At 41.9% G+C, this 23,230-nt stretch overlaps 2 protein-coding genes across 2 annotated transcripts in view; both read right to left on the bottom strand.

Annotated features, from left to right (window-relative positions):
* Nucleotides 1-23,141, bottom strand: part of LOC134088132 (protein NLRC3-like) — a 25,840-nt gene extending 2,699 nt beyond the window's left edge. Inside the window, exons 1-7 of the mRNA XM_062542061.1 lie at nt 23,098-23,141; nt 22,263-22,376; nt 17,382-17,495; nt 17,123-17,198; nt 16,658-16,862; nt 14,379-16,173; nt 1,937-2,006 (exon numbers count right to left, since the gene is read on the bottom strand). Coding sequence (XP_062398045.1) covers nt 1,937-2,006; nt 14,379-16,173; nt 16,658-16,862; nt 17,123-17,198; nt 17,382-17,495; nt 22,263-22,376; nt 23,098-23,141 — 2,418 coding nt within the window. The remainder of the gene's footprint in view (nt 1-1,936; nt 2,007-14,378; nt 16,174-16,657; nt 16,863-17,122; nt 17,199-17,381; nt 17,496-22,262; nt 22,377-23,097) is intronic.
* Nucleotides 1-23,230, bottom strand: part of LOC134087997 (NACHT, LRR and PYD domains-containing protein 12-like) — a 158,579-nt gene that overhangs the window by 109,851 nt on the left and 25,498 nt on the right. The window lies entirely within an intron of this gene.

The following is a 23,230-nucleotide window of genomic DNA, read 5'->3' as shown; positions in this document are numbered from 1 at the left end:
CTTTTTAAATGTGTTTTCTGTACTCACACCGTCCACCTCCATTAGATTGCATGCAGTGGAAACGAATGTTTTCCCCCACGGGGATGTTTCAGCCATGGTAACCACAGTAACTGGGGGCGGGAACCATGAGTATGACCAGATGCCGTCTGTATGTATATGTTGACGATTGGTCATGAATATCAAATCAACTGTGTGCTACACAGATTAAATATGAAATGACAAACTAGAAAATGTAATTCCATGGAAGGAATTACCATTGCATGTTAAATGCAAAAAGGTTACTGACATCATTGTATTAGGCCTATAGTTAAAAAGACAACTAGGCTACACAGACGAATAGATAAATAACAATAACCCAATTACAATTCCACTGAAATTACTTGGAAAGTCACATTTAAAAAGTGATTTATGAAAATGCATCAAAATTGTGGATATAGGCTATTTTGGAAAATAACTCCTCATTTATTAGAATTTAAAAGACTGAAATGAAGTTGCCAACTTCAAACGAGTTGCAAGAGCTGACACTTTAGTAGTGAAACGACTGGTAGGATAGCTTATAGCCTTCATATCTACACTAATGCAGGTTAAAAGTAGGCATGGAATACAGAATACAATCTCATTCTCAAACAACGCCAATCAACGATGATGCAGCAACAGGTAGGATATCTAGCAAATGTAACGTTAGCTTACAGTAGGATATTTTATGTAGGCTACACATTTTACAGGATGAGCTAGTATGTTCTTCGAAGTGTGTTCAGGTGCGTGATTGTCCTAATAGGAATGTACAATAAGCTTAGGTTTTTAATTTGTGAATGATACCGAAAGCTTTAAATTATTGCCTGGCTGGCAAGTCCCTATAGCTGAAATGACTAGCTTGCTAAACCCTGTTCGCCTTGCAGCCTACCCCGACGTTAAACGTTAGCCTGGAGCAAGTTTGGTTGTCGTTAGCTAAATACAGTGTTTACATTGACGTTAGGTTAGATTGTCTTTAGCTCTTGATAACGTTACCGAGAGCAAACCGGTTAGGCTACTGTAACGTAGGGGTGTCACGATTCTCCAAATCCTCGATTCGATTTAATTTTCGATTTTAAAGCCACGATTCGATTCGATTTTCGATCTTTTTTTATTAATGCATTCCTTGTGTCATTATTATTATTATTATTATATTCATTTTTATTGTTTGCCCTCTTCCTATTCTGTTTCAGGGGGCTTTTATTTTGAAAGCAATTTTTATTTGGAAACCGTTCCATCCGTGAGGTTGTAAACAAAAAAAAAAAAACATGTGAACATAGTGAAATGAAGCAACACAGAATGATACTTTGAATGTTTGTGCACACTCTGAAGACATTCTGAAGAGACCCAAGGTTAGTGTTAATGGAATAATAAGTACTTATCAATGTGCATTTTAAGCCTTAAAGTCATTTTGAACTGTAGGCTAACTAAATCGTTTTTTTACTTGCTAAGTTGAGAAGGCTAAATTGGTGTTAGGCTAACTGACGTGAATGAACGCAAAAATGCTTCCACACCCGTGATTTCAGAGTAACAAGAGGTTGATATGCATTTTTTAACTGGCTGCAGCCTAAAATTAGAGGAGTGTTGATGCTGCACGTGTGTGGTTTTGCGTTTTGGGCATACATGCTGGACTTCACGTTGGGGGTGTGGCTGCATCGTCGATTCTACTTTTCAGTTCGAAGTTCGAGATTGAGATGTAATTTCGATCGATTTCGATTTAAAATCGAGATTGTGACACTGTGATAATGTGTCCGTGCAGATGGAGAGACTCAGGTCGGAATGCAAAAGTAGAAGAAAACTTCCTTTTTTTATTTATAAGCTACCGGTAGGTTAGACATGAGACATAAACAAACAAAAGAAAAACACTTATCAAAACGAAAAACACAAACATGGGACAATGCCCAATAGCTAGGCCCTTACGTACCCATACACTGACCGAGACAATGTGCCCTCTCACGGCAGAGGCCCATCTCCCGAATGAAGCGCCCAATACTCTATTGGGGCGGACCAAACACAGCAAACAATCAATCAGCGCAATAACGTATCCTCTTAGGCTAGATACTATACAAGCGCGATACCTTACTTGACAACATTCCTGTCTAATCATGACTACTTCGCTACAGTCCCCCAAAATCACAAATAAAACAAAACTACAGAAACACCCCTGTCTCCATGAGCGCTTCCCTTATGGGAGCGCGCCCCGTCCCTTTAACTGGGTCTCACCTCCGACACTCTTGTCGCACCCCGGAAGACAGGTAGACATCAGGTAAGGACAACAATACAATACAAAGACACAATACACAGGCAAACATTGGCACAGTCGCAGCAGTTTCATTTCAGATGTTAAATTGTGCGCACACGAAACCCGCCACAACTACCCCGACATTATGCCTTGCATCAGCCGCTAATAGCCATGTTTAGCGCACGGCCTAACCAATATTCCTTCGCATTATACAACGACATAATACATAGTTATTCCATATTTTTCTACATATGCATTACATCATTATTTCATTTCATTATCTCCTGTGTGTGTATACTGTATGTAGCATGCGTTCAAGTGCAAACTCAATTCTCATTGTTCTTACTGGCGGGAATGCGCCCACCTGAGTGACAGACGCGGTGCGCTCTGTCACAGACACCCTTAAACGATATAAACAAATCAAGTAAGGAGTAGCCTAACAGGAGACAAGACGACAACGTCCTGGATTACAGTGGCATGGTAGAATGTTTTCACAGCTGTAGACGTAAGGTAACATAGCGCAGCGGTGATGCCATGGCTTTGGATCAGACTCAGAGATCCTTGATTACTGACAGCTGAGCACTGACGTAACAATTAGTCTTTGCCGCCAAAGGGTCTCAATGTAAACTCTATGGGAATTTTAAACTCTTTTATCGTAAATATCTCAAAAAGTATAAAGTTCACAAATGTGAAAAATAATAGAACAAATCTCCGTTTCAAGACCTTTGTAAGAGTGCTTAAATGACGTCAAACGGTTCAGTGGTTTTAGAGCCTTTGATCGTTGATTTTGGTCGGAAGCAGAATAATTATAACGATAATAAGAAGAACAGGGATAACAGTACATTGCATTTACATGCAATGTAATTAAAAAGCCATTGCGCTTCAGAGATTTATATTTCACAAACACTTTGGCAGAACTATGAGACTCATGGGAGACAATAGGCTTTATAACGTTGATACCAATTTCTTTAAGGCCACCTACAGTACAGTTTACTAAATGGCGTTCACAAACGGAAGTTCGGGAGGAGCGTGACGGAATTTGCCAGGCCTCCTTCTTCAATCAGTCAGGCTACTTATTTGCAGTCTACCTGCTGAAGCTTCAGCAACGGCGTTACTCCGCTCGCAACCCACCACCTCCCCTTTCACCTCCTGTCTTCCATAGGTAAAGAATAAAGGGGTGCATGGTGGAATCCTGCCCGACTCCTGCCTGCGCAGTCGACTCCGGTGTGATTCTGCGAAGCACTTTAGGACCCTGGCCAGAGACTTCGCCAAACATGCTCTTCTATTATGCTTTTATGTCTTTGTGCAAATTTCGGAATGTGAACTAGTGAAATAATAGTTTGAGTGTACTTGTGAGAAGTGTGTCACTTGCACTCAAGCCTTTTTCAGTGCTCACAGTCCAGGACCAAAGGATCAGAGAAGCTGGCTGGGCTACTTAGAAGAGACTAGACCCAGGGATGAACGGAGAACTTTTACACTTGCACTTACACTTACACTTGTCTTCCTCAGAGAAAACCAAAATAATAACGTTCAATTTGCCTGAACTGATCAGCTTCAGAGTCATTGGAATGATTATTTGACTTGGGTTGAATGATGGCTGTCTTCCTTTCTCTTAGCGCCTTTGAGCGGAAAAACCCGCTTGCAAGTTTGTAAGTAAGTAAGTAAGGTTTATTTATAGAGCACATTTAATCACAGCTCACATTGTCCAAAGTGCTGTACAAAGTGCATAACCTAACAAATAATAAAATAGGATAAAATAGATAAGCAAATAAATACATACACAGAACAGTGATTTAGGCTAAGATGACATCAACAGACAACACTTAATTAGACATAACAGGGTAGACAATTAGCGCACAGGGAAGGCCAATGTAAAAAGGTGTGTTTTAAGCCTGGATTTGAAGAGGGTTGTTGAGGGGGCATTTCTGATGTCAGGTGGCAGTTGGTTCCACAGCTGGGGGCAAGCAACAGAAAAGGCTCTGTCACCTTTCTGCTTTAGCCAGGACCGTGGGACGTGGAGGAGGCCTTGGCTGGAGGATCTGAGGGACCTGGGGGCTACATGGGGATGGATGATGTCAGCTATGTAGCTGGGTGACAGGCCATGAAGAGCCTTAAACACCAAAAGTAGGGTTTTGAAATGTATCCTTGACTGGACTGGAAGCCAGTGCAAGGAGGCTAGGACAGGTGTAATATGCTCACGCTTTTTTGTATTGGTGAGCAACCTAGCTGCTGCATTTTGGACCATCTGAAGTCGTGCCACCAGTGTCAAGAGGAAGTCCAAGGTAGAGGGAATTGCAATAGTCTAGACGGGAGGTTATGAAGGCATGGATGACTTTTTCCAGATCATTATATGAAAGAACAGACTTGAGTTTGGAGATTATTCTTAATTGATAAAAACTGGTCTTTACAACAGATGAAATTTGCTTGTCCAGGTTAAGGTGGGAGTCTAAAATGACACCCAGGTTACGTGCATGAGGTTTCAGATAGGGGGTAAGGGGGCCAAGGTTGACAGGGATGGATTTTTTGGGTCTTGAAGGCCCAAAGACAATGACTTCAGTTTTGTTGGCATTTAACTGAAGGAAGTTGTTAGCCATCCAGGTTTTTATTTCTTCCAAGCAGTCTAAAAGAGGCTGCATGGAGCTGCCAGCCTTAAGTGGGATGTACAGTTGGGAGTCGTCTGCATAGAAATTGAATGAAATATTGAATTTCCTGATGATGTTACCTAGGGGGAGCATGTACAGGCAGAAAAGTATTGGACCCAAAATGGATCCCTGGGGAACACCGTAGGACACAGGGGCAGATGATGATGTGCACTGGCCTATGGATACAGAGAAGGTTCTCTGGTGGAGGTAGGAGTGAAACCAGTTTAGAGCTATACCCTTAATGCCAACCCACTGTTCAAGACGCTTTAGAAGTGTACCATGGTCTACAGTGTCAAAAGCAGCACCGAGGTCCAACAGGATCAGAATGGCATTATCACCTGAGTCAAGGGTGAGCAAAAGGTCATTTGTCACCTTTAACAGGGCTGTCTCAGTGCTGTGACGGGCTTTGAAACCAGATTGAAATGGCTCTTGGATCTCTGTTGTGTTGAGGAATGGAGTCAGCTGTGTCAACACCACCTTCTCCAACATTTTTGACAGAAAGGGCAGTTTTGAGATGGGCCGGAAGTTATTGGGACATTTAGCATCCAGATTATGTTTCTTAAGCATAGGCTGGACAACCGCATGCTTGAAACATACAGGAACGGTGCCGGTGGCAAGGCAAGAGTTAATAACTAATTGAATGGAGGGACCAATAGCATCAAAGGCATCTTTGATGATCTGTGAGGGGATAGGATCGTGTGGGGCTGTTGATGGTTTCATGTGCTTTACAATGTCCTATAGATCAGTGCAGGACACTGCTTGGAACCTGTCAAAAGTAGCTGTGGGAATGGGTAAATGGGGTGAAGTGTCAGATACAACAGGTGTGAACTGTGCTCTGATGTGGTCAATTTTCTCAATAAAAAACTTCAAGAACTCTTCACAGCTCTCCCTCTAGAGAGACTTGGGGGTTTACAATTGAGTTTATAGTGTTAAACAGGATTCTAGGGCGGTTGGAGTGTTTGCTTATGATATCAGAGAAATGCTTAGCTTTGGCTTTTTTTTGCTGCAGCTTGAAAGTTGGACAGTGCATTTCTGAATATTTCTAGGGAGACTAGAAGGTGATCTTTTTTCCACTTGCGCTCAGCTCTACGGCAAACTTGCCTAAGATGGCAGGTGGAGATATCAAGCCACTGTTGGGGTTTAAAATTAGGCCGTCTGAATTGAAGAGGGGCCACAGTTTCAAGGATAGCTGAACAAGATGTGTGCCACCGGCCCGGTGGCATTAAAGGTATACTATGCAGGATTGGCGATTTCATCGCCGGTTTCGCTTTCACTTTTCATTTTCGCTCGTTTTATGCTTGCATATTTCTCTGCAGAGCTTCCCCTACAGCTTTAGCGTGTATATTTTTTTTTTATTTTTTTATAACTTTTATTTTTGGTATTTAGCAATGCATACACAAATACAATTCAGAGTAAACCATAGCCCTCCCACCCCCCTCCCCTCCCTTCCCACATGGGTAACAGCAAAATCATTAACACAGCACAGATATGTCAAATTTAAAAGAAAGAGAGGAAAAGAAATCCATTAGTCTCTCGGCATTATAATGCCTTTAACTCTGGCGATGCCATTTTTCCAAGTTCGTATTGTCCGTGGGGTTGCACCATTGACTTTGGCAGAGGAAAGTTCAAGGAAAAGAATATCTAAAAGGGTATTCAACCAATGTTCATATGACAGATTGTGAGGTGGGACCCACACTTGTACAATAATCTTTTTGGCTGCTGTTAGACCAGCAAGCCAAATTTTCCTAGACCTTTCGTTCATACAAATTTGGGAGTCATCATTGAGAAGATGTAAGGCAGGGTCCATGGGCAATTGTACATCAATAAGATCAGACAAAGATTGTACCACTCTATTCCAAAAATCATATATTTTAGGGCAGTCCCACATTACATGCATAAAAGTTCCTACAGTATTTTGTGAACAAAGAACACAAAATGGATGTGGTTCCAGTCCTATCAGGTGTCTGACTCTAGGGGTAAGATATGCTCTGTGAGAGATCTTCATATGTATAAATTGATGATTGGGATTATGGGAGGAGCTACAGATATTATCCCAGCTTGCTTCCCAATTTATCTCCCTCCCTCTAAGTCCCATTGTTCTATCCCATTCCATAGTACTAGGTTTAGAAGATACTTGGGAAAGTAGTTTGGAATAGAGATAGGAGACAAGACTACGTGGCGCTTCCTGTATCCATTTTACAGTAGGATGTTCTTTCATCCCTGTGCCCCAAGTAACGTTGTATGTTTTAAGGGCTGATCTAAGTCTAAAGTAAAAGAATAATGAATGCTTAGGGATGTTGTAGAGCGCCATTAAATCATTAAAGCTTAGTAAGGAGTCCCTGTCATTTATGTCTCCTAGCACCCATATGCCTGTGTCAGCCCACATACTTTGAACAAATGGTTTATTACCGGATAACAAATATTTGTTATGCCACAGAGGAGATGATTTATGCCATTTTGATGTAAACCCCACACATTTCTCAACTTTTCTAAAGATGTTTAGCATGTAAGTCAGTATTGGGCCATACCTCAAAGCACAATGTTTTAAAGAAAGACCACAAAACAAAAAATCCTTCAGTCTAATTGGAGCAATTATTTCTTCTTCTATTTTCTCCCAGGGTGAAGTAGAATTAGGATCTAACCATTGCTTGAGTGAACGTATAATGAATGACCAATGATATAATTGAAAATTTGGAAGTGCCCAGCCGCCTTCTTGTTTATTGCGTTGGAGCGTAGTCCTTTTAATGCGGGGACGTTTCCCATTCCATATGTATTTGGAAAGTAGAGAATCAACCTTGGTCCAATAGTCCTTTGGAGGAGAGAGTGGTATCATAGAAGAGATGAAATTAATGCGAGGTAGAATATTCATTTTAACTACTGCTATACGGGATGGAACTGATGCAGGTAAGGTAGCCCACCTTTTTGTGTCCTCCTCAACCCTTTTGAAAATATTAGTGTAGTTTAATTTAGCTATGGTTGTGACCGACGGTTGGATTAAAACCCCCAAATATTTTACTTCTTTGGAAACTACCACAGAAGTAGGCAAAATGGGTTGACCTCTATCCCCATGTATTAACATCAAAGCAGATTTTGATAGATTGATTTTAAAACCAGCTATTTCACCAAATTCATCCAGTATCTTAAGAGTGTTAGGTAAGGATTCCTGAACGTCTGACATGTAGATCAATGTATCATCTGCAAACATTGATACAGAATGAACAGAGGAGCCTATTTGGATGGGTGAAATCAGTGCACTGTTGCGGATATACTGTGCGAGAGGTTCTATGGTGAGATTAAAGATTAAAGGTGATAAGGGACAGCCCTGTCTTGTGCCACGGTTAATTGGAAAAAGATCTGAAATAGCACCTCCTATACATACTCTAGCTGATGGGTTTGCATATAGGACCTGAATCATCTTAATGAACTTGGGACCGAAGTTAAATTCCTTAAGAACTCGCCATAGGTATTGCCATTCAATTCTATCAAAGGCCTTTTCGGCATCAAGAAAAAGAAGACCAGGAGGAGGGGATTTTATGTGCTTCGTCTAAAACGTGCAGCAATCGTCTGATGTTATCTGCCGCTAATCGACCCTTCATAAACCCTGTTTGGTCTGGGTGTATTAGTTCTTGCAGGACTGACTCTAGTCTACAAGCCAAAACACGGGCATATATTTTCAGATCTGCATTGATGAGTGATATTGGTCGATAACTTGCACATTCTGAAAGGTCTTTGTCCGGTTTTGGGATTACTGAGATAAGTGCAGTGTTAAGGTCTCTATGAAAACACCCTTGCCCAATTGCAAAGTTTATAGCCTCGAGCCAAAAGGGACCTAGGATTTCCCAAAAAGTTAAATAAAGCTCAGCAGGTAACCCATCAATACCTGGTGAACGCCCTCTCTTCATATATTTTAACGCCTGGTGTAATTCCTCCAGTGTGATAGGCATTTCAAGTTTAACAGCCTCTTCTGTAGCTAGAGTAGGGAGATTAAGGTTAGCAAAAAACCCTGCATAGTCATCCTCTGATGGGTGGCAATCACTTGAGTAAAGTTTTGTATAAAAAGACTTGAAGGTCTCGTTAATTTCAGCAGTGGTTGTTACTACATCTCCTTGGTCTTTTTTGATGGCTGCTATTGTTCTGCTTTTTTCCTGACGCTTCAGAGTCAAAGCAAGGAGATGGCTAGGACGACTTCCCTGAGAGTAATATTTATGCTTTGTGATATGCATCATATACTCTACTCTATATCTTAACAGGCTATTTAACTCAGCTTGAGTTGCCTTCAAATGAGAGTCTATGTCTGAACTGTATGTAACTTTAAGCTGATTTTCCATTTGTTTGCATTTTTGTTCTAAATCAGAGATCTGACGAAGTCTATCACGTTTCAGATGAGATGAAAACCTAATGGCATTGTCCCTAAGGAATCCCTTCATAGAAGCCCATAGAAAAATTGGATTATCCACACTGCCCTCATTAATACTTATGAATTCATTTAATTCAGTTTTAAGTTGGCTAAGAAAAATTTCATTTTGTAGTAAAGATGAATTAAATCGCCATCTAGAGGATTTATTATTTTTAAGGATTTGAAAACTGAAAGTTGTTTCAATGGGATTATGATCAGAAATATGTCTGGGGAAGAGGTTCATTGAAGAAGATGCAGGTATTAGTTCGCTAGAGATGAGTATATAGTCGATCCTAGAAAAGGATTTGTGGCATGGAGAGTAGAATGTATAATCTCTTGATGTAGGGTTTTGAACTCGCCAGAGATCAACTAAATTCAAGTCCTTTGCAAAATTAACCAAAGCTTCGGAGGACGTAACTTGGGTGTGAGTAGCACTTGCTGAAGTTCTGTCCTGGCTATTGTCAAAGACAGAATTCATGTCAGCACCAATGACTAGGTGATATTCATTCAAGGTGAGTAGCTCTCTTGGGTCGTTCCACCTCAATTCAACGGATTTTAGAGAAAATTTCTGCTTGACCATCTCAGATTTGCTTCAAACTTTTACCATCTAAAGAGTAACCATTTAAACTAACTTAGCCAAAATATTAGATCGGTATACCTAATACATCCAGAGAAAAACATTTTTGAACATGGTACCCCCCTTCTGATTTTTGGCACATTGGCGCCCTCATCTAAATCTGCAGCAAAGTTCAGATGTCATTATCTCAAAAAGTGTTCAAGATAAAGACTTCAAATGTTCTGTGAATAATGATTGCTACCTATAGATTCCACATATTCATTCGTAAGTCGTATGTGTTGACATTGACTGTGTTTCAATCTTGTGAAATCAGAAGAAAAATTGCAGATTTCTTTCTCACCCCCACATTGGGTGCCCCATTACACAATTTGTAAACAAAATGTTTGGCAAATGGTTATGTCTCTCTACAGAAGTGTTTAAGCTGTCTTTGAAAAAGTAATGAAGAGGTGTCTATATTGCTTTTTTGTTGGAAGTATTGTAACACAAAACTGAAAAACAATCAATTTGGATAATATTGTATCTCCCCATTACAGAGGTATGACAAGCTATACCAATGAATTGAACACATCTCCAGAAAGAGTATGGAATGGGCTTTCAGACTGTGAAATTTCAAGATGGTATTATGGCTATGGTTATTGAAATGTTATTTTTGAAATATTGGTCTACTATAACAACACATTGCTGATATCCATGAACAGTGACATCTAGTGGCATTAAATAGTGACAGCAGCAATTTATTTCGGAAATACAGGAAATATTTTATTAGTTCATCACTCAGCAAGTAAATGAAAATATAAATGTTTAACAGTATGAGACATAAACATCTGATACTTAGGAATAAGACAAGGATTATGAAATCATTAAATAATGGCACAAAAAAGCAACGCTAATTGTTGTAATAGACCAATATTAAAAAAATGTTTTTTAATAACTGCAGCCATAATACCATCTTGAAATTTCACAGTCTGAAAGCCCATTTCATACTCTTTCTGGAGATGTGTTCAATTCATTGGTATAGCGTGTCATACCTCTGTAATGGGGAGAAACAATATCATCCAAATTGATTATTTTTCAGTTTTGTGTTACAATGCTTCCAACAAAAAAGCAATATAGACACCTCTTAATTACTTTTTCAAAGACAGCTTAAACACTTCTGTAGAGAGACATAACCATTTGTCAAACATTTTGTTTACAAATTGTGTAATGGAGCACCCAATGTGGGGGTTGAAAAAAAATCTGCCATTTTTCTTCTGATTTCACAAGATTGAAACACAGTCAGTATCAATACATACGGCCTACGAATTAATATGTGGAATCTATAGGTAGCAATCATTATTCCCAGAAAATTTGAAGTCTTTAGCTTGAACACTTTTTGAGATAATGACATCTGAACGTTGCTGCAGATTTAGATGAGGGCGCCAATGTGCCAAAAATCAGAAGGGGGGTACCATGTTCAAAAACGTTTTTCTCTGGATGTATTAGGTATACCAATCTAATATTTTGGCTAAGTCAGTTTAAATGGTTACTCTTCAGGTGGTAAATTTTTTAAGGAAATCTGAGATGGTCAAGCAGAAGGCATTTGTTGAATTGAGGTGGAATGACCCTCTTGTAATACTCTGGAAAAATGTATGGTCAAATGCTGTTGGGGCATAGATACTAATGAAGGCTATTTTCTTTCCTTCAATGGAGGCACAGCAATAGGCTAACCTTCCTGAAACATCCAAGCTTGTTTTAATGATACTAATATTCAGATTCCGTCTAATTAACACAGCTACTCCCTTTGTGCTAGAGCCATCTGATGAGGTTGCTACGATTTTGTACCTCTTATTTTGAAGTCTTGATGAGTCATTAGGCTTTAGGTGAGTCTCCTGCAATAGGGCTATATCGACATTTTTCCGGTGAAGAAAATCCAAAACTTTGGTTCTTTTGAAAGGGGAGTTTAACCCTCTCACATTAAATGATATAACTGAATATCTATCCATTGTCGCTGTTGAGGTATGGCAAAAATAGTAATGTGTAAATAAAAAGGTTGAAAACGTTTGCTAATAGTTTCAAATGAATCGGAGAAACTAATGGTATCCTATACAAGTAGTATTCTGTGCATGAACGAAACAATCCCATGTGTGAAAATCCCCCGAACGTCTCCAATCCCCTCCCAGCCCCCACCTCCTCCCCATCCCTCTCCCTCCCCCTCCCCCCAGCCCCTGATGTCGTCTGTGAGAAACACGAAGCGATGTCTACAGTGAACTTTTGCCCGTAGCCCCTGATTAGGGCAGCTTCCTCGCTGAGTTAACATAACACAAGTATCATCTTTAGAAATAACCTTATGTCAAATATATATAACATGAAAAATAGCTTAAATTGCTCGTCATTCCCTGATGAGTAGTCTAGTTTGCGAGAGATTACTATGCATGTTTAGTCTACTCGCGCTATTCCCCAGTAGAATCTAGCATTAGCAAACTAGCTCTCAGCTAACTTGGTAACCTCTGCTTCAACAAAATACAGTCTAAACAAAGTTAAGACAGAAGTCGTTCAAAATTCTAACTAAACAGATATGCAGTAATCAAACATAAAACATGACTATGCAAATCAGATACCGTGTGCTTATAACGTGTTGGCCTGTATTTATTCCATGTCTGCAAAGTTCCGTGATTCAGTAGTGATGTTGTCGGTCAGTAGTGTTGAATTGGCGTCTTGTTCTGTGGAGAACGATGTAGTGCTAGCCTCTCCATCTCCATTCTGCAATGTTGACTCGAAGTTTTGTCGTGCGAAGAACGAGTCAGCCTCCTCCGCTGAATCAAACGACAGTTTTTCCCCCTTGTAGATAATCTTTAGGATGGCTGGATATATCAGGAATGATTCGATGCCTCTCTGTCGCAGCTTATACCGGATTGTTTTGAATTTGCTCCTTTTCTGTGCGGTCTCGGTACCGTAGTCTGCAAAGAATTCCAGTCGGGTGCCGTTTGGAAGTTTGGGTTTATCATTGCGGGCGCCCTGCAGTATGGCTTGGCGATCACGGTAGCGGAGCACTCTGAAAATCATTGTGCGCGGCTTGGAAGTCTTCGTAGTGTTAGAGAAGATCCGATGGGCTCTGTCAATTTCAATAGGCGTGGATGTGCTACTGTTCAGACTTGGGATCCACTGAGGTAACATGGCACGAAGGTAGCCTACAGGATCGTCGCCCTCTGCGCCGGTTGGTAAGTTAACAAGCCTTACATTATTCCTCCTTGATCTATCCTCCATTTCCGTGACTTTATTTCTGAGGCTATCGAGTTCTGTCAGACAGTGGTTGGTGTCCTTTTTGTTCTGTCGAAGCACTCCTTGCATTGTATCAACTCTAGCGGAGATGCCGTCTATTTTCTTAGCATGGGTGTTTATTTCATTAGTTAGAGATCTTAGTAAGGATCCATTTTCAGTAATTTGATTTTCAATCGTGGTTAGTGTTTTACCCAAAGTCTCTCTCAGCATTCCTGTCACTAGGTCCCGTAGTGCATCTCTCTCCGCTTCAACCGTTTGCTTGATTAGCTGGGCGATGTCCTCAGGCGGTAGGCTAGCTAGTGAGGTACTTGGGCTAGTCTTGAGCCGTTTGCTTAAATTTTGCTTCGCAGGCGAACTCGCACTTTTCTTCGACGCCATTTCACGACAACTTTGTTCCGAAACTATTTACTACTCTGGCCAACAAGTTTAATATAAGAAATACAGCGATTTAGCTGTCAATCAAAGGGCATTTGGCAGGAGCTCAGTGTGAAGCGACCATCTCGCTGCGCGTCCCACCGGAAGTTTTTAGCGTGTATATTTTACAAAACTCTGCCGTGCCTTTTCATGAGACTTTACATGACACTTCCTGGAGTAGAGCATGGGTGCGTGCCCGAGGTCTCCTGAAGTTGCAAGTGTGGTTCTACTGCTACAGACCACTAGAGCGGCCAAAAACAACAACGTTCGATCGGTAATGACTCATTTAATCATATATAATAGTATGGAACGAATTGATTAACTGAAAAACATTGCATAGTATACCTTAAACAAAAAGCCTCGCGATCATGCTCATGAAAAGGCAGACTGACCAATTGAGGAGTATTGTAAAATATAAACGCTAAAGCTGTAGGTGAAGCTCTGCAGAGAAACCTGCAAGCGTAAAACGAGCGAAAACAAAAAGCGAAAGCGAAAACAGCCAAATCGCCGAACCTGCATAGTCCCTCTTTAAACAGTGGAAATACTCCAGGTATTAAAACACTGGAAGGGAAACACTGGAAATACCTCAGGTCTTTACTCTGTCAGGAAACTGCATCAGTATCTAGATGGCAGACCATTCCAATTCAACATTTAAATATGTGTGTTATTCCCCTGAAATATCTGTACGAGTTGCTGTATTAATGACAGATCAAACTGATGCATGCTGAATCCCCCTATATTACTTACAGTCATAACTGTGACCATGAACTACAAATCCATAACATTATATAACACAATCTCAATTATCATATTTAGTCACTTGAGTCCAATACTCACTGGATTCTTTTAGATGCTTTGACCACTGGCAGCATCCTCAGCAGACCTGCATCTGATCTGGCAGGTGAACTCCATCCTGCATAATCCCACAGGTCAAACTCCTCCAGTTCCTGGTCTGACATCAGCAGCACAAAAGCCAGAGCTGACAGCTGGGAAAGAGAGGGATTCTTTCTGGATGTGTTGTCCTTCCTCAAGTAGCCCTGGACCTCCTCCACCAGAGAGTGGTCATTCAGTTCATTCAGACAGTGGAACAGGTTGATGCATCTCTCTGGGCTGGTGGTTTCTCTGATCTCCTCCTTGATGTACTTGACTGTTTCCTCTGTGTGTAATGAGCTGCTTCCTGACCTGGGCTGCAGGTCTTGTAAGTATTTCTGATTGGACTCCAATGAGAGGCCCAGAAGAAACCTCAGGAAAAGATCCAGGTGTCCATGCTCACTGTTTAATGCCAGATCCACTGCAGTCTTGTATAGGTAATTGATGTTTTCATTCTTTGTCTTCAGAAAAGAAAAAACACCTCTTGGCTGCTGATCCAGTATATTGATCCCTGTGTTCTGGAATGTGAGGAACACATATAGAGCTGCTAGAAACTCCTGAATGCTCAGATGAACAAAGCAGAACACTTTCCCCTGGTACAGCCCAGCCTCCTCTCTGAAGATCTGAGTGCACACTCCTGAGTACACTGATGCTTGTCTGACATCTATGCCACACTCTCTCAGGTCTTTATCATAGAAGATCAGATTGCCCTTCTCCAGCTGTTGAAAAGCCAGTTTCCCCAGTGACAGAATGGTCTTCTGGTTCCACATGTTTTCATACTTCTGACTCCTATTTTTGGATTGTATGACCAGGAAGTGTGTGTACATTTGAGTCAAAGAGTTTGGAATCTCTCCACTCTCTGCTTCAGTCATGATGCTCTCCAGAACAGTGGCTGACATCCAACAGAAGACTGGAATATGGCACATGATGTAGAGGCTCCGGGATGACTTCAGGTGTGTGATGATTCTGTTTGCCAGTTCCTCTTCTGTGATTTTCTTCCTGAAGTACTCCTCCTTCTGTGGGTCACTGAAACCCCGGACTTCTGTTACCTGATTCACATACTCTGGAGGAATTTGATTGGCTGCTGCTGGTCGGGAGGTGATCCAAACAAGAGCAGAGGGAAGCAGATTCCCCTGGATCAGGTTTGTGAGAAGGACATCCACAGAGGCAGATTCTGTTATGCTGTAGATGCATGCATTGTGCTGGAAATCCAGAGGAAGTCTGCTTTCGTCCAGACCATCAAAGATGAAGGCAATGTTGTATCTGTCCTTGTTGGAGAAGGCAAAGTCTTTTGTTTCAGTGAAGAAATGATGAATGAAGTCCAAAAGGGTGAAGTTTTTGTCTTTCATCAGGTTCAGCTCCCGAAAAGGAAGAGGAAATATGAAATGGATATTTTGATGTGCTTTGCCTTCAGTCCAGTCCAGAATGAACTTCTGCACAGACACTGTTTTTCCAATGCCAGCCACTCCCTTTGTAAGCACAGTTCTGATGGGTTTGTCCTGTCCAGGTAAGGGCTTGAAGATGTCCGTATATTTGATTGCTTTTTCCTCCTTTGATACTTGACTCTTGGATACCATCTCAATCTGTCTGACTTCATGTTCAGTATTCACCTCTACACTTTCCCCTTCTGTGATGTAGAGCTCTGTGTAGATCTTCTCCAGAAAAGTAGACTTTCCCTGCTTTGGGATGCCTTCACATACACTCTGACACTTCCTTGCTAGCCTATATTTGAGCTCTTGTTGACATCTAGGAAGCAGTCCATCTGGATATAAAGACACATAATTCAATCAGATGTATTACAGAAGTGTGTGAAGTGAGCCATTTGCAGTAGCACTTGTAGCCTTTATCAGAACATGTTGCGACAGATTACATCCTTTCAGTAGTCATGGCAGTTTGTGCCTAATGATCATTTGGTAACTTTCATCCAGTGAACTCACATCAGAATCTTATGAAGACATCAGAAATGATAGTTACAAATAAAATGACAGGTAATATGACAATATCTGTTATAAATTCAATCACTCAAGGATTCCACTGATGTTGTTAAAATGCGCTATATAAATAAAATGACTTGACTTGACTTGACTTTTAATCACTTCACTTAGAATATAAATAAATAAACTCAGTTATGTTTGGTACTGATTGGATTAGATATCACTGGAGTAATTAGCTGAGTATGACTTCTGCCAGATTCTTAAATGTTTTTTAAATTGTGAAACACAATAATTAATGAACAAATGATTCACATTTCTCCAGCTGCTGAGCGAGGATCTCCTGACTCATGTTCCTCAGGATGTGCACTGCAATCTTCAGAGCTCCATCTCTGGCATCTCTCTGGTCCTCCTCATCCTTCTCTTCATCACAAGGGGATTCTGGGTAATCATGACTCAGGAGCTTCTTGAGTCTCTTCAGTTCCGTCTTCATGAAGGTCATGACTTTTTCCTCAAGCTTCTGTTTCCCAAAAACAAGTCATTCCATCAGTAATGAATCAACATGAAGATTTGATCAGCAAACATTCTCTATTTGTTAGTCCAGTGATTTCCAATTTATTAGCCTACACCATAACAAGACCTGTGTAAAATAACAGTAGAATAATATTTTTACAAGGTCATGATTATTTCGTTTTTGTCATCTGTGGATGAATATTTAACACACACACACACACACACACACACACACACACATATACATACATACATACACACACACACCATGAATAATGTAGACAGCTCTTTTTGATAGACATTGCTGATGGTGGGATGACTTGTTTGTTCTTCCTGTTGGATGCTGAAGGAAATATAAGGACAGCAGATCAGCAGTCAGCAGCGTTTATGTAAATGTGTGCCACAAATATATGTTCATTAAAAAGGAAATGCACAGTAATGTATGTTATATCCACTAAACAAGCAGGAACAAATCTCTTGGTACAGAAAAAGACCAAGACTATCTCCAGATGGAGACCATTCTTACCTGGCATCGTAATGACTGCCTCCCTCTCTGAAGTTGGGATCCTCATCCTTTGAGCGATGGCTCTTCATGGACACACAGCTGGGTGCAGGGGAGTGTGTCCTCTCATCCACTGGCCTTCAGCAAAGTAAACACATCATACAGCAGAAACTCATTAACTGCAGGGTTCCAATAGAGTATGTGATGTGATGAACTAAGTAGGCTACATCTACTCTTCTCCGACTTCCGGCGCCGACGAGAGTGGCAGCAACCTAGTAGCTCCGTAGCGTTTTTTGTTTTAACGTGTTTTTACGTGTTTTTTTGTTTACTTAAACATACTTTCTTACTTCGGATTACACACTTAAGGAGTATTTTTATTTCTATCCTATGGATATGGATCAACAACACCGTTTCGGCGGCAGCAAATTTGCTTACACAAGGAAACAGCTGCTTGCACTACGCATACATGCCGGTGAGTCTAACGCTAACATCCCGGAGGAACTATGGTGCTTTCGGGGCTGCAGAGCTGGACTCAAAGTGAAGACGAGGCGACGGGAGATACGGGAGAAGAAGTGGAAATTTAAGCCCGCAGTTCCGTCAATGGTGATGGGAAACGTGAACTCACTGGCCAACAAAACTGACGAACTGGCTTCCCTGGTAAGAAATCAGAAACTATACAGGGAATGTAGTTTAATATGTCTCACGGAGACGTGGTTGACTAGCTCCATCCCTACTGCTAACGTTGAGCTACCTGGCTTTAGCGTGGCCCGTTTGGACAGAGACAATAAACTTTCTGGCAAGAAGAAGGGCGGTGGACTGGTGATTTACAGTAACGACAGATGGTGCAACCCCGGTCATGTTACAGTTAAAGAAACTGCATGTTGTAAGGATGTGGAGTTAATAGCAGTGAGCCTTCGACCGTATTACTTGCCGAGGGAATTCATGCATGCCATTGTTGTCTGTGTTTACGTCCCACCACGAGCCCTACCGGACGTAGCGTGCGACATCATTCACTCTACAATCGCAAGACTCCAAACTCAGCACACAGATGCTTTCTTTGCGATCTCTGGAGACTTTAACCACATAACACTGGATTCTACCCTCACAAATTTCTACCAGTTTGTTGATTGCCCGACTAGGAAAAACAGGACAATAGACCTCATGTATGCAAACGTGAGGGATGCATACAGCGCCACCCCCCTTCCCCCCCTCGGAAAATCAGATCACAACCTTGTTCACCTGCAACCAATGTACATACCTAAAGTGCAGAGGCTACCATGTGACACACGCACTTTCAGGAAGTGGACCCCAGGAGCAGATGAGGCTTTGAGAGACTGTTTTGAGTCCACTGACTGGAATGTACTACAGAATGGTGATTTGGAGGAGGCCACACATTGCATGACTGACTACCTGAACTTCTGTATGGATGTTGTTGTTCCCACAAGAACTGTGCGCTGCTTTCCAAACAACAAGCCTTGGATAACCAGCATTGTCAAGGCCCTTCTAAATAGGAAAAAGATGGCGTTCAAAGAGGGGAACCAGGCAGAGCTGAGGCAAGTGCAGGGGGAGCTCAAAGTCAGGCTGAAAGAGGCCAAGGAGGATTACAGGAAGAAGGTAGAACAGAAGCTGCAGGAGAACAACATGAAGGAGGTCTGGGATGGAATGAAGACCATCACTGGACTTAGGAAAAGCAGCAGCTCTGTGGAGGGCGATCTGGACAGGGCAAACCAGCTAAACCAGTTCTACAACAGGTTTGATTGCCCTGCTTCAGTGGACAATGGTCGTCCATCATCACCATCACCAGCACCATCAACTGCTACAGTGGACAATGGTCGTCCACCATCACCATCACCATCAACATCACTAGCACCATCAACTACGGACACTGCTCTTGCTGGCTTAACTGCCCAACTCACACCTCCCCCCTCACCCCCAGTGCAGCACGTCCCCTCCTCCCCTACCCCCCGGAGTGACCAATGCATTGGTAACTCCTCACCCCCTCCCCTCCCCTCCCCCCTCATCATAACGGCAGATCAAGTTAGAGGACAGCTGAAGAAACTCCATCCCAGGAAAGCAGCCGGACCTGACGGACTGTGTCCAAGACTGCTCAAGGCCTGTGCTGCTGAACTGGGAGAGCCACTGGAGCATATCTTCAACCAAAGTCTACGTCTCGGGAAAGTCCCAACACTGTGGAAGACATCATGTCTTATCCCCGTCCCCAAGAAACCACATCCACGTGAGCTGAATGACTTCAGGCCAGTTGCTCTCACATCACACCTGATGAAGACCCTGGAGAGACTGGTTCTGGGGATACTTAGGCCACAGGTGCGCCATGCACTAGATCCGTTACAGTTTGCATACCAGGAGAAAGTGGGCGTCGACGATGCAATCTCCTACCTCCTACACAGGACACACTCTCACCTGGACAAGGGGAAAAGTGCTGTGAGAATCATGTTCTTTGACTTCTCTAGTGCTTTTAACACCATCCAACCCCCCAGATTGAGTGACAACCTCCTGCAGATGGGTGTGGATGCTCATCTAGTATCCTGGATTGCAGACTACCTGACAGAGCGGCCACAGTTTGTCAGACTGAAGGACTGCCTCTCCAACACTGTAATCAGCAGCACAGGTGCTCCACAGGGAACGGTGCTCTCTCCAGTCCTGTTCACCCTGTACACGTCCGACTTCTGCTACAACACGGAGTCATGTCACATGCAGAAGTTTTCAGACGATACTGCAATTGTGGGATGTATCAGGGATGGGCAGGAGGAGGAATACAGGAGCCTGGTGGAGGACTTTGTGCAATGGTGCAGACTCAACCACCTACAACTCAACACGACCAAGACCAAGGAGATGGTGGTAGATTTCAGGAGGTCTAAGCCTGCTCTGCTGCCAGTCACCATTGAGGAGGTCAATGTGGAGGTGGTGAACACATACAAGTACCTGGGCGTACATCTGGACGATAAACTGGACTGGTCAGTCAACACTGAAGCAATATACAAAAAAGGGCAGAGCAGGCTGTACTTCCTGAGGAGGCTGCGCTCCTTCAATGTCTGCAGCAAGCTCCTCTGGATGTTTTACCAGTCTGTTGTTGCCAGCGTCCTCTTCTATGCTGTGGCATGCTGGGGAGGAAGCACTAGGAAGAGGGATGCTGGGCGACTAGACAGGCTGGTAAGGAAGGCTGGCTCTGTTGTGGGAGCTGATCTGGAGTGCATCACTTCAGTATCAGACAAAAGGACCCTGAACAAGCTACACAGCATCCTGGACAATGACTGTCATCCACTCTACAGCATTATCATACAGCAGAAGAGCTTGATCAGCTGGAGACTACGCTCCATGACATGCACAACAGACAGACTGAGAAAGTCATTTGTACCCAGGGCCATACAACTGTACAATGCTTCACTGAAGGGAAAAGGAGAGTTGGACTTCTATGCATAGTATATCTGCACCTCCACCCTCTTATACACTTACATGGCATGACTTACATGTCTACCCTCATGTCTAACTCTTATATTATTACTATGTTAAGTTTATTTTAATTGTCCATATATTTATATTAGTACTGTTATTATTATTACTATGCTTACATTTTGTACTGTACATATTTATTACTGGTCACTAGAATTTTATCTTGCACTGTTGCACTGTTGGACTTATTTGCACTACCAACTTGACACACACCTCAGACTGGATCACAGTACCAATCCTCAGTACATTCATGCATACCTTATCTATAGTATTCTACTGCTCCTTTAGTCATTGTTGATTGTTGATTGTTGATTTGCTTTTTAATCTTCCTGTTTACATTGTTTACATTGTACTGTATGTTGTGTGTGGTGTCTTAAGCTGCTGGGACCTTGAATTTCCCCTTGGGGATCAATAAAGTATCTATCTATCTATCTATCTATCTATCTATCTATCTGATGTGGTGATTAGGGGCAGTTATTTAACTACAAAGTGAACCATGTGCTGTTCTGTGATCATGGTTCAGCTCGCTACAATATTTTTTTTCAATATTTAAAATGTTATACATGGCAGCACATAATAGCATGTCTTGTGTTTTCATTCTGCACCCAACTTGAGTTTTTGGGGGTCTAGTATTGCCAAGTACTGAATATAGTCTCTCTCTCTCTCTCTCTCTCTCTCTCTCTCACACACACACACACACACACACACACACACACACACACACACACACACACATACATTCTCATTTGATAACTGTTGAATAAGACAACAAAAATATGACCTAAAAATATCTCATTTTAATAAACATTCATGTTAATATGTGTATGGTGTAACCAGGTTGTGTAACCTAGTCACATTAGTGAAATGTTCTTCTAGGACAATGTGAGAATGACGGCAATGCTCTGCCTTCATAAACAGTCCTAGTTATAACCTCTCTTCTTAAGTTTACAATACTTTGGTTTGTTTCTAACAACATTCTCCACACTACTGCCGGAATATATGGCTATTTTCAGCCTTGTTTTGGAAACATTTTGATGTGGCTCCCTCTTACTGCTACATTGTACAAGCCTAAAGTGCAAACTAATTGCAATCTAGGCAAACCTCAAGAGTTTAATATCGGGAATTGCAAAAGGGATATCACTGGGCACCCTGCCTATTCTTATTGAGTAACCTCAAGACAACAACAAAAAGCAAAGAAAAAAAATTTAACAAAAAAAAAACAGGTTCATTAAAATGCTGGCGTTTGACTGCCCTGCTTATGAAGATATGATTTATACAAGATAAAATCACTACATGGATTATACAAGTGTAGTGTCCATAAGAGACTCATACAAGTACAGTATGTGTCAACGTAAGATGACAGAGTCACACGCTCTGGAATTCATATCTGCACAGACATTCTAATCTTTCTTTCCAGATGGAGACCATTCTTACCTGGCTTCAGAATGACTGCCTCCCTCTCTGAAGTTGGGATCCTTATCCTTTGAGTGATGGCTCTTCATGGACACACAGCTGGGTGCAGGGGAGTGTGTCCTCTCATCCACTGGCCTTCAGCAAAGTAAACACATCATACAGCAGAAACTCATTAACTGCAGGGTTCCAATAGAGTATGTGATGTGTTGAGCTGAGTACATCAGTGGGGTATCCTACGAAGCAACATAGACATAGAGGCTGCGCAAAGCCTTAACTCGGGTATTAAGTTAAGTGATCCTATGATAGCAGGTATGTGATAAATTTGTCAAACTAGGCTTTCAGCTCAGATCTGTGCACGTTCTCGGGGTATCGGTGACTTTGGCCAATCATGAAACGTGGAGATGCACAAGACAGCCTTGGTTAAAAAACGATTACTTCCGCACTTATGAGCGGTGGCGAAATCTAGGGTGGTCTTTTTTAGTGTCTAACCTATAGGGCCTAACATCAAAAAATCGATGGTCATCAGATATAAAAGATATAAGCGCCTTTGAGTTTAAAAATGTTTGAAGAGGCGGAGCTGCACCTGACAGAATCTCACACGTGAGATAACTTTGTTTTTTCAAGATAATTGATTGGTCAGTAGTCAGTAAGATTGGTCAGAGGGCGGTAGTTTTTCACGATTTAAGCTAGGTTATAACTTAGCACATAACATGCTCCCGACCAGGTTTGCTTGTGAGCATAAGATACCATGGTGATACAGCATGTGTAATGTTGTGCAATTCTGTGGAGGTGTTTTGCTCCTTGGAGTAAAACAGGTTAATCATTAATTTATAATCCCAGTGAGAACAGAGCTCACCTTGAATGTCCATGGCCACCAGCAGAGGCTCCATGCTGACTCATATTGGAGGCAGAGCTGCACTTCCTCATCAGCACCATGAAAAAAATAATATTGGAGAACTGCAAAAAAAGGTCAACAAAACATGTGAAAT

Source organism: Sardina pilchardus, chromosome 7, assembly GCF_963854185.1.
Source record: "Sardina pilchardus chromosome 7, fSarPil1.1, whole genome shotgun sequence".
NCBI lineage: Eukaryota > Metazoa > Chordata > Actinopteri > Clupeiformes > Clupeidae > Sardina > Sardina pilchardus.
The sequence above is the reverse complement of the archived record's forward strand: the minus strand, read 5'-3'. Positions and strand labels throughout refer to the sequence as shown.